The sequence below is a fragment of the Carassius auratus genome, unplaced genomic scaffold, assembly GCF_003368295.1.
Source record: "Carassius auratus strain Wakin unplaced genomic scaffold, ASM336829v1 scaf_tig00216679, whole genome shotgun sequence".
NCBI classification, from domain to species: Eukaryota; Metazoa; Chordata; class Actinopteri; order Cypriniformes; family Cyprinidae; genus Carassius; species Carassius auratus.
In genome coordinates, this window is record NW_020528688.1 from 38,515 (window position 1) to 51,679 (window position 13,165).

The window sequence follows — 13,165 nt, forward strand, 5'->3', positions numbered from 1 at the left end:
GCTGCATCGCGCCACCATATTAACCTGTGGTGGAGTGTTAGTTTGTGTTCGCTGAAGGGTTTAAATAAACATACACTTTTAGCTGCTCGCCCCTCGCGTCTCCATTATATGCAGAAACAGGAGATTTTCTTAAACACAGAGTGAGAGAGGGGTCCCTCGGCTGCATCCCACATGTGGTTTTTTATTTAAGAGTAATTCTAAAGCCTTTGTGGACATGGAAACCCGACCAGAAAAGAAGCAAACCAGCCGTATCCGATTTCCAATGAACATTCCGTGTCTTTGTTCCACGGCGTTTGATCTGTTTTGACGGGGAATCCATAGGTCGCAGCTATTCTCCCAGCAGTGAGAGCGGCCCGTCCACCGCTGCGTGCCGTTTCTGCTGACACATGCATTGCTTGTTGCAACTCGCCGCGCTTGCGGTGCAGTCCTCTACAGCCAGTGACGTCACTCTTCAAAGTCGGCATGCATCTTGCCAGAATTGTACAGCCCTCGTCTCTGACATGTTTGAAAGGCACATATCTGAACGGGTTCAATGCTCGTAAACATAGAAGCCCGCTTGTTTAGCCACGCAGGTTTGTGCAAACAGAGAGCGGCAGAAATTCTCAGCGTGCGTATTAAGAGCGCTGTCGAGGGGCTGTATCAACACGAGAAGCCGTCTGATGACAGAGATGTGTGCGTTTGGAACATGACCCACTTTGTGTGGTCACCGTTGCATGAAAATATGAGTTGAATCAAAAAAGGGGCATGAAAAATATGATCTTTAGAAACAGTCACATATTGTTCTGTTCGGTCGTGTATATTGTTCTCATTACGTTTTTAGTTGTTTTAGTCCCTTCAGTCTTGTTCAGTGGTGGTATTAAATTCTATTAATCTTTATTCTGTTAGATCATGTTCATGGGTGGCATTTTTATTTTATATTGGTTGTATTCTGTTCTATTTTACAGTCATGCATTGTCTTGTTCAGTTCTATTCTGTTAAATTTTGGCCTTTTATTTCATGTTTGTTTATGTTGCTCTGGTTCTTTCAGTTCTATTCTGTTTTTACCCATTCATTGTTTTTCTTTTCTATTTGTTTTTTCATCCTATTCTGCTCTACTGTTATATCTTGGATTATTCTATTCTATTCTATTCTATTCTATTCTATTCTATTCTATTCTATTCTATATTATAGTTATGTGTTGGCCTCTTCACCTATACACTGATAAATTCTATTCTATTTTATTCAATCAATATTCTGGTCACTTTTATTCTACGTTTACTTCAGTGATGCTGTTCTGGTCTATTCAGTTTGACTCTTTTCATAATTTAAGTTCAGTTATGTATTTCTTTTTCTTTTCTATTTGTTTTTGTTTTGTTCTGCTGTAAATGTACGTCTTGGTCTATTCTACAATTGTTTTTCTTTTCTGTTCTTTTTGTTTTTATTCTATTCTGCTCTAGTTATATCTTGATCTATTCAAACTCTATTCTATTCTGTACTGTTGATTCTGTTCTGTATTACAGTTATGTGTTGTTCTATACATGTCTGTTTAATTCTATTTTTATTACATGTCCTGTAATATTCTGATTTCCTTTTTTGATTTTTACTCTACCCTACTCTACTTCTCTACTCTTCATGCACGACTTGTTCTATTCTATTCTATTCTATTCTATTAGGTTTTATTAATTATATTCCATATTATAGTTATGAGTTGGCCTATTCACTTCTGTTTAGTTATATTCTGTTCAGTTTTTTTCCATTATGACATGTTCAGTTATGATGTTCTTGTATATTCAATTTTATTTTATTCATTTTTTTTGTTCAGTTGTGTTTTTCTATTCTATAGTAATTCCCTGGTATGTTATATTATTTGATTATATCCCATATTACAGTTATGTGTTGGCTTATCCACTTCTATTCAACTTTATATTCTGTGACATGCTTAGGTATTTTGTTCTGGTCTAATTATTTCTATTTCTATAAGTGTTTCTTTTCTGTTCTATTTGTTTGTCTGTTTTATACTTGTTCTGCTCTACATTCATTTCGTGCTCTATTCTATTCTGTGATTCTATTCTTCATTACTGCCTATTCACTTCTGTTCAAATCTATTTTGTTTTGTTCATTTATATTCTACTCACCCTTTTACTATATCATATCGAGTTACGCTGTTCTAGTTTATTCATTTCCATTCTATTTCATACATTTACATTACGTTGTTATTCTTTTCTACTCTTTGTATTGGTTCTATCCTGCTCTACATTATGTCTTGGATTATTCATTTCTATTCTATTCTATAGATTCTGTTCTTACAGTTGTGTATTTGCCTCTTTAACTTTTGTTTATTCTGTCATGTTCAGCTGTTCCATTCATTTTATGCATTACTCTTCAATTATGTTTTTCAAGTCTATTTGATTTATTCCCATTCTATTATTCTCTGGTGTTCTTTTTTTAATAAATTCTATCTTCAGCATTGGTCAGATCTTTACTATCTCTTTTCACTTGCATTACTGTGGGTGAATCTTATTTGTCAAGCAATAAAAATGCATTAGTAAATGTGCGAGTTTTGATTTGAGAGGTGTAAATGTTCACCCATTTCAAGTAATGCGAATGAGATACTATAGAGATCTAATTTGTGATAGTTCTTGGGTCCAGGTGTTATTGTTAAAAGCAATGATGGAACAAAAAGCACTTCAAGCACTTAACTGATTAATTAAGGTCATGACTAGCCACCGTAAGCTATGATGCTGGTGATGTTCATTTTTACTAGTTGTGTTCGTCTCTTCTGTCTCACAGGGCTCTTTCCTCTGTGGTGGCTCTTGGTGCGAACATTATCTGCAATAAGATCCCCGGTCTCGCACCCCGCCAGCGTGCCATCTGCCAGAGCCGGCCGGACGCTATCATCGTGATCGGAGAGGGGGCACAGCTGGGCATCAACGAATGCCAGTACCAGTTCAGATACGGCCGCTGGAACTGCTCGGCGCTGGGGGAACGCACCGTCTTCGGACAGGAGCTGCGAGTAGGTCAGTGCTTGTCATGGGTCTTTAGCGCACTTGGTTTGTTTTCTGGAATGTGTGAAATAAGATACCACTGGGGTGTTGATCGAAACACTTGCAAATAACTTATAATAAGTTTTCCTTATTCGCGATTAATCGTATCCAAACGGAAAGTTTTTGTTTGCATGATATATATGTGTGTTTCCTGTTCATTTATTATGCATATATAATACACATGCATTTATATATTTAGAAAATATTTTCATGTATATACATTGATATTGTTATATTTAGTTTTTCATATATATATATAATTATAATTAATGTAAAACAACATATTTTCCTTAAATATATGCATGCATGTGTTTGTGTGTATGTACACACACACATACACAGTACACACATCATTTGACAGCACTGCTATTAATATGTCATTTTAAAAAAATAATATAACTATTTTTGTTAATTCGTTAATTTCAACATTTACTAATACATTACTGAAATTTGCATCTGTTGACATTATTTAATGGACCTCAGTTGACATGTACTAACAGTAAATTTTAATAGTTTATAACTAACAATTTATAAAGGTATTTTTATTAACCAACAAAGATGAATAAATACTGTAACAAACAAATTGCTCACTATTAAATTGCTAATATTAGTAAACAGAATAATTACTACTGGGACCTTACCAATTGTTTATAGTTTTTTATATATCATTTTTTTCTGTTTTATTAATTATATTGTTCTATTTAAAATGCATTGTATTATTAAAATTATTTATATATATATATATATATATATATATAATATATTCTTTATGCAAGACTGTCTTTCCTTTGAATATTGAAAGGTTTTAATCTAATTGATGTCCACGTGGTTGTTGTTTAGGTCTTTAGGAAGCCTGTAGCAATGATGCAAGCTCGTTTTTGTGACTTCAGTTCTGCACGAACACAAGTAGAAACAATCCTGTGAAGATAAGCGTATAAATGCTGCTTTGATTAGACAGGATCCAGTCTTTTACTGTGACAAAAGCTCTGAAGTCTTTTCAGAAACGGGCAAATGTGGTGTTATGAAAGAAGGCAGTCTTTGTGCTGTGGGCAAACCCTGGTTACACACGCCGGGCTGTGCGTGCACACACTTGACCCTCAAAGGCTTGCGAAAGCATGTTTGTGTTGGTGTGATTAATATAGTGCTGATTAAGTGGAACTGAATTCACCTCTGTTCATTTGATTACACATTTACCGTACACCGGGCTACAAAGATGCTATCAGCCGCGGGTTACTGCTTTACAATTATGTTTGGAACAGCATACAACCTATTTCTGCAGTATGGAGTATGTATAGTATTTATAATATGTATAATGTGCAGTTTTTACTGAATTCTGTGCATGCACAGGCTAGCAAAGAGTGCTTTATCTAACAATGCAATGTGCTCTGTTTGACGTCCTGTTTCCTGTGTGATGAATGAAGCGAAGGTAAAATCACCCATGACTTTAACCAACCTCTAATTTGACTGATTAGATAATCAAAAGGTTAAAAGTTACATATTTTTGGCTGCCCGTGTCTAAGGATTTTTCTGGTCGACTAGAAGTTTGAAGCATTAGTCGACTAATCACATGTTTATCAATAAACTGTTTAAATCATTATAATGAGCCTTTAATTGCCTAAAAAGCGCTCAAGTACATGCACAAAGCTTGACACAGTGCACCAGCAGAAGTAATGTGTAAGGAGACTGCATTAACATTTTAATGATTTGATAAACTAGCGCTTTCTTTGTTCTCGGTTTAAGAGATGAGCTCGACGACACTGACTCGTCATCTCCGCAGTAGTGATGCACCACGTTTCATATGGATTACATAATCTCTGAATATTTGTTTTCCATTTGAATTGGTTCGTTTGTAAGAAGACATTTCTAGACTCTCTAGACATATTTGTAATGTCGGTTAGGCAAAGAAATACAGAGGGCAGACAGCACATCCTGTTTGCTTTCTTTATTTTACAAAAGCACGTTTTTTGTCATTGTTGTGAGTGCACACAAATAAACATTTACAGATTTACAAGATGTATATAAGAAGTCATGTAAAATTGCTAATACTTACATACTAGAGATGAAAAGCCATATTTGAGGTGGATGAATGCCTAATGCACTTTTTTTTTGTGACTATGCAACTGATAAAATTTTGTTCGACCAAGCCTCTTCTGGACGACTAATGATTAGTTAACTATTATGCATATTTTCAAACTAAATGTAACTAAATTTATATATATATAATACATATATATATTCATTCATTCTTTCAGGGGCTCAGAAAAATAAAATTAATTAGAAGGGGAAAACAAGTTTATTCTTTCCCCTTTAGTAGATTTTATTGTAGATTTTTTTCTCCCTTGATTTAGATTTTTGTTCTTTAAACAAGATTTTTAAAATAATTTTGCTCCTCAAGCTGAATTTATGTTGTTTTCTTCTACTATTTCTATATTTCAATTGGAAAATAAAAGTTGTCAAGTCTATTTTTTTGGGGGGTGTACCAGAATGAAGTGAGTTTATGGTTAAAGCTGAAATCTGGCCAATTTGAGATATGCCAATGTTTTAAGAAAAAGAAAAACTTAACTCAAAAGAGAAAACACGTTTATTTTTCTGAACTTATTGGCAGATATTTCCCATCTTTACATCAAAAACAGATTTAATTTAGATTATTTTCTAGAAAATGACTTGAAAGTATAGATATATTTTAAGGGGTATATTTCAGGGGTGATTTTTTGTTGGAAAAATGTTGGAGGATTTTGATATAAGCCAAGAGGAGACTGGTTTTCCTTTGCTAAAGTAAGGAAACTTTGCTCCTGTAAACAATCTTGTGAGACTAGCATGAAAGTATAGGTATATTTTAAGGGGTATATATCAGGGTGATTTTTTTCCTGTCTGTCATGCAAAGTCTCCCTCCTTAATGTGCCATTTTTTTTCACCTGTTGTCCGGTCCAGCAGGTGCAGATGGTGCACCTGATCACTTTCTACAGAAACGGCACACACATGATTTGAGGATTCAGACACTGCAGAATGAGTTTAATACTTAGTGAGCAATAATCAGTTTGATGCTTTCCTTGGGAAACGCCACAATCACTCTGCTCTGTCTTTTCATTCTCGCTCTCCTGCTGTTTATATTGTCGAAATGAGCTAGAAGCGGGCAAACATTTACATTTTCATGGCTATTGTGTGAAGAGGCATTCCTGAGCGGGTTGCAGGGCGCTTTTCTCTGTCACGCTGCCATTTATACATTTCCCCTCATTTAGAAGTGATTTGTTGCTGTTAAACTGCGGTCAAACGCTCTGTAAACTACCATCACTTCAGCCCCACAAAACGCATCGCAGCTCCTTTGAAATTCTACACTCCTTTGGTGAATCTCTGAACTTTATTTACTGTCATCTAAAATACGGACTGATGCTATTCTCATTTATAAACTGCTTCTATTGGATTTCGCTCGGAGTCCTGCTGTCTAAAGCACTTGTGCATGAAGGAAAACATTAAATTATGTTTTCATTTTCCTAAACTTTAATTAAATTTTGTTTTATTATTATTATAAAAAATTTAGACGACTTGGACACCAATTTATGTTGTGAAATTTTTCTTATTCTAAATAGGTTTAAAACATTATTTAGCAAATATTATGTTTCTATTATGCTACATTATTACAGTTTTTTCTACACACGTTAGTTCTGTACCCTTTTTATTATTATTATTATTATTATTAGCAGTAGTATTGTGACCACCCTGCTGCGTAGAGTTTGGGCCACAAAAATCTTAAATTATTTGCATATATTTTGTTTTGTATCTATGTATGTCTATTTCTATTTCTATAGTGTTATGTATAAGTTTAATTTTAAATACTTTAGTGTGGTGTAATGAGTTTGCCTCTCATTTACTGTTAAGAGAGTACTACATTGTCACATACTTTAATTTAATGTTTTTATAGTTATGGTAATCAATTTATTTATTTAAAAATATGTAATGATATTATTATTATTATGTAAATGTATTTACTTTATGGTATTATTTATTTTAATGTTATTCAATTTATTAAAAAATATATTTTATTAGTAGTAGTACAGTATATAGAATTAGAATTAGTTTACTAATTAATTTACTCAATATATTTTTTTATTTTCTGTTTATTTTATCATATGCGTTTATGGTAATCAATTTCTTTATAAAAATTTTTTTTAAAGAATTTTTATGTTTTCTATATATTTTAGTCAATTTATTTAGTTTAGTCTTGTTTTTATCATTCATGTATTTTTGTAAAAAAAAAATTTCTCACACTGATTTTCTCAAACATTTTCCATGGACCCGGGTTTGAAAACCTCTTCTCAAGAATCCCTTCTTTGTTCTAGTGTTTTAATGAACCGGGAAACCAATATCCTGATCTGATATACTTATAATGAGAATTTATAACTTTTTAATCCTCAAAAAAACCATACAGCAAAACCCTGTTCAGTAAGTTCAAGAGCTGCAAAATGTTTTTTTTTTTTTTGTAGTGTAGACTTAATAGAGCATCTTTGAACTTACAGAAGTGTTTGAAATGTTCTAGTGTTGCTAGTATGTTATTCATATCTGGCTCCGTTTCAGTTTATGGTTGACGGTAAGTGAACGTGTCACTTTGACGATGGTGGAAGTAACTGCAGAAGGCGCCCAAAAACCATCATAAACGCAGATATGCATAGATTCACTGACTCATTCCCTACAAAACATGTTGTTCTGTACGAGAAGCCTGCGAAATGTCCTTTTGCGTTGCCATCAAAGGAACAGTTCAGCCAGAAATGAAAACGAAAACAGTTTCAGTGGCTATCTTGACGTTGACCGTGCTCTTGGATGGTTTTTTCGATATTGATACGGAGCATTTGGCGATTTTTCAAGTTGATTTTGTGTGGTCTTGACGTTAAAACTGTTGTCTGAGTCGCTCTTTAGAAGCTGTGTCTGAGGATGAAGTCTATTCCAGGAATATCTCAATCCATTCATAATGGACTGCATGAAACGCCTCATGCACCGAGACTCCAGGAACTTTTTCTAATTGTAAATCCTCCAGATTGTGACCACTAAATTGTTCCTGTTCATAAGGAGCGATCGGGCGGCCGCTAGACTCCGTTGTTTTCAAAGAGATGATGATCAACAGACCACAGAGTTAATTCTCTTTCAGTTTGGATGCGTTCGGCTGTTCTCTGCGGCGCACATTAATAGCTGGGTTATTGAGTATTTCTGAGCCCCTGAAGAATTGATTCGAGGAAGCGTTCGGTTTCAGTCTGAAGAAAAGGGCCAAAGTGGATCCTCAATTTCAGAAAGGTCTGTAAATAAATATGCACAGAAAGGGCTGGTCTTAAATCTGCCAGTGCGTAGGATACTGAGAACGACAGAAACGAGCTCTGGTCCAAAACATAGCGAGCTGACTACATAGGCAACATTATAAGGCATCACCGCCCAAAGTGAAAAGAGTACCAAAAGTAGAAGACATGGAGTTTTAGCCCAATTCTAATGCAGTAATAATAGAGATGACAATCCAAGAATGCATTGCAACATGCATGAATATATTTCATTCAGTACCAAAAAGTCTCAATAATGTTACATATCTGTAGTTTTCTGTCTCTGTGTTTCCACTGTGACCTAGTTTTTCCCAGTCTGTTTAATTAGACATTCTGTTCTCCTGGTGTCTTGTTAATTATCCCATTAGTTCCCTTTGTTTGGTTAATCTTCGTCCGTTCTCATCTATGTTAAGTTGGTTACCCTGCCTGTTCTCCTGGATTTATCTTATTAAAATACTTTTCTGTGAGCTACTTCATGCTTGTGCAGTTTGTTTCCCCAACGTGTGACATAAGCACGGACCCATACAGTTGTTTGTGGTGTTTTTTTGTCCTATTTTTCCCATTTCTCGGTCACCATGGACAGTCCTAACGTTGCCCTGCTATGCCTGGAGCAGAGGGACCGCTTCATAGAGTCTCAAACCAGGTTTTTTTGGAGTTGGTCTGCCAAACAGAAGCCATTCCAGTGGATGGCAAAACAAAACGGTCATCGATTTGAAGCACAAAATGAGGATTTGTAAAGAAAAATGTTGGAGGATTTTGATATAAGCCAAGAGGAGACTGGTTTTCCTTTGCTAAATTAAGGAAACTTTGCTCCTGTAAACAATCTTGTGAGACTAGCATACCCCAGAGGTGCTGGGTAACCAACCCTTTATGTACACAGTTAGAAAATACCAATTTAGTCAACCAATTACTAAGCGGTGCTTAATTTAGTTAATTCTGTCAAAAAAGGTTGCATTAGCAATTAAAGAAGCGACACTAAAGCAAAACATGCTCCGGTCAAAGTGTCTACATTTTTTATTTTATTTTATTTGATCAATTTTACTGGGAGTCCACTGTATGAAGCACTTTTGGGTATAATATGCCATATTTAACCTTATGTTGCTGTCCTCACTTACAGAAATTAACTATAGTCAAAAAATATGAAAAATTATATCTGATGTGTGAACTGCTTTGACTGTATTTCCAGTGTACTTCACATGAGGAGTATGTTGCCTATGTAGACAACAAACAGCAAGGACAGCTTTTCTGAATTTTGTTCAGAAAGTCACACTGGCTTGTTTCTTTAGTTGTCTGAATTTGTCTAATCTAAGATCACGACAGTTGATTTAAATGGAAAAACTGATACTATCTGTTAGTTTTGAGTGGGATTAAGGGTCTGTTGAGTGTGTGTGTGTGTGTGTGTGTGAAGGTGCTGACAGATTGAAGTGCTTGTCGCTCACACACCTTGTGTCATCATCCAGGTGATTCATGGCACTCATGTGAAAGGAGTTTGTCACCAGTTTCAGAGAAATATTAGCAGAGTTTAACCTCTCCTGCCCTTCCTCGTTTCACAAGACGCTTTACTGTGGGGCAGGTGAGCCTCTTAACTGCATGAAGGATTCCCAATCATTCCCCAAACCGCACTAAAAGCCCTGGAGTAGATTAATACGGCTGCTGGAGTACGTGCCAATGGTAGCAGATGATTTACACTCGCTTTCTTCTTCTGCATTCGAGCCGCTGCAGGTCAAAGACTGAACCGGGAAACTTTTATGACTCAGAAGTCACTCTTTATGGAGTTCTCATTTGCGTTTCATTGAAGTATTAATGTTGTCTCAGATGTTTCTTTATAAACAGACTCAAATGAGTCAATCATTGCCATCAAGCGGACTTTTTAGGTTGAAATTGATGTATTAGATTGAATATATTTTAATGCTGGTACTATTTATGATTTTTAAATAATTTAGAATTTTTATGTAAATTTAATATATTCATATGTACATTTATACTTTATATTTCAAATTATTCTATTATTATTCTATTTAATGTTTAATAATTTTTTATTTAATCAGTGAAAATTTTATGATTATGCTATTTTAATTATTAGAATTAATTTTTAATTATTCAATTACGTATATATACTTATTTATTTAATCAAATTAATTTTTTATTTTAATTTTAATTTGTACTATTCTTTTTCTCTAAATGAATGTGAATTTACACATTCATTAGAATCTTAATTTTTAATTATTCAATTACATATATATATTTATTTATTTAATCAAATTAATTTTTTATTTTAATTTTAATTTGTACTATTTTTTTTCTCTAAATTCACTTTATATAATTCTATATATAATTTTAATTCATATTAAAATAAATTGTATATTATAAATTATATTTCTAATTCAAGTTAAATAATAATTATAATAACTAAAACAAATAATCAATAAACCAAAAAAGTTAAATCAAGGCCATATAGCTATAAAATGAATGTGTAAATACATTTTTTATTTTAATTTTAATTTGTACTATTCTTTTTCTCAAAATTCACTTTATATAATTCTATATATAATTTTAATTAATATTAAAATAAATTGTATATTATAAATTATATTTCTGATTCAAGTTGAATAATAATAATAATAATAATAATAATAACTAAAACAAATAATCAATAAACCAAAAAAGTTAAATCAAGGTCATAGCTATAAAATTCTAGTTTTCTAGATAAAAATCTAGAAAAAGATTCTAATGAATGTGTAAATTGAGATCTTTGTTCATATTGAGATCTTTGTCTTTTGACTCGACTGTGGTATCTTAAGCACAGTTTGAGAAAATGTATCTTGTTTTAAAGAGGTTTAGATGTTAGATGTTATACTAAACAACGTCACATGATTCTGGTGTAAATGTTTGCAAACAACACAAAATCCAGGAGTTGAGGCTAAATTGGATTATATGGTCATCCATCTCTGTCTCATGAAGTAGAATTGTGCAATTATTCTACTCTATTTTATATGCTTGTTAAGGTTCATCTAAAAAATTTCAGGCAACGGCATTCTTTTTTTAATTTGCCTAAATTTAGGTATCAAATATCAGACCACAGAAGAAGAAATCTAAGTTGTTTTGGATGGTCTGTGTTTGTGTTTCCAAAGTAAACTCATAATGAAGTAATGAAGACACATTACGGAGATCCCTCATGAATCACTCCACTCATGGTGTTTAGAATATAAAGCTCTATATTAGATGTTTCTCGGGTTGCTTGTTTGCATACGACCAGTTTTGGTTTCAGATAAACGGACGTCTTTCTCTCTCTTCATTTGTGGTGAAATCAAACCCTCATGGAAAGCACAAGGCTGAATTGTGCACAATCTGAACCTAATTGCAAATTACTCTCCAGTGAAGCCTAACAATATACCGAGAAGGTCTTATATACAGAAAAGCAAACCTTGAGGTCTAATTTTTGACCAAACTAAGTTAATCAAGTGCAATATTCTGCAGAATGCAATTTGATTTCACGTAACAGCGCACAACATGATTGACATTGACATTGATGAGACGCTGTTGTATGGAAGCTTGTTTCCGCCACAGAAAAAAAAGTAATTTTGACTTTTTATTTCACAGTACAGACATTTTTCATGTAATTCTAATTTTATAACACAGATCAGACTTTGTTTCTTACAGTTTAAATAAAAAATATGTATGTCCTTGATATACACTCAGAATTGCGAGATACAAATCAGAATTGTGAGATATAAGCAGAATTGCAAAATACAAACTCAGAATGTCAAGATACAATTGCAGATGTGATAAACTCAGAATTGCGAGACACAAACAAGGAATTGTGAGAAACTCAGAATTAATGTACTGTAAACTCAGAACTGTGCGATAGGAATTGCAAAATACAAACTCTGAATTCTGAAATACAAACTCAGGATTGGATATATAAACTCAGGATTGTAAGGTATAAACTCGAGATTGCGGGGCATAAATTCAGGATTGAGAGATACCATATAAACTCAGGATTGTGAGATATAAACTCAGGATTGCGATATATAAACCCAAAATTTCGATAATCTCAGAATTGCTAGATATAATTCAGCATTTCGAGATATTAGCTCAGGATTGTGATATATAAACTCAGGATTTCGAGATATTAACTCAGGATTGCGATATATAAACCCAAGATTGCGATAATCTCAGAATTGCAAGATATAAACTCAGGATTTCGAGATATAAACTCAGGATTGCGATATATAAACCCAAGATTGCGATAATCTCAGAATTGCAAGATATAAACTCAGGATTTAGAGATATTAACTCAGGATTTCGAGATTGCGAGATATAAACTCAGAATGTCAAGCTACAAATGCAGATGTGATAAACTCAGAATTGCGAAACATAAACAAAGAATTGTGAGAAAATCAGAATTAATGTAAACTCAGAATTTTTTGATAAAAATGGCAAAATACAAACTGAATTCTGAAATTCAAACTCTGAATTTGCAAGATACAAACAGAATTGAAAAATATAAACTCAGGACTGCGATATATAAACTCAGGTTTGCGATATATAAATTTAGGATTGTGAGATATAAACTCAGGATTGCTAGATATAAACACAAGTTTGCAAGATATAAACTCAGGATTCCGATATATAAACCCAAGATTGCGATAATCATAGAATTGCAAGATATAAACTCAGGATTGTGAGATATAACCTCAGGATTGCGAGATATAAACTCAAGATTTTGAGATATAAACCCAGGATTGCGAGATATAAACTAAATTGCAAAATATAAACTCAGGATTGAGATATATAAACCCAAGATTGCGGTAAACTCAGGATTGCAAGATATAAACTCAG

The 13,165-nt window shown here is 33.5% G+C and overlaps 1 protein-coding gene across 1 annotated transcript in view; it reads left to right on the top strand.

The window, feature by feature from the left end:
• LOC113098801 (protein Wnt-7b) overlaps nucleotides 1–13,165 on the top strand; it is a 37,036-nt gene that overhangs the window by 5,030 nt on the left and 18,841 nt on the right. Inside the window, exon 2 of the mRNA XM_026263890.1 lies at nucleotides 2,770–2,996. Coding sequence (XP_026119675.1) covers nucleotides 2,770–2,996 — 227 coding nt within the window. The remainder of the gene's footprint in view (nucleotides 1–2,769; nucleotides 2,997–13,165) is intronic.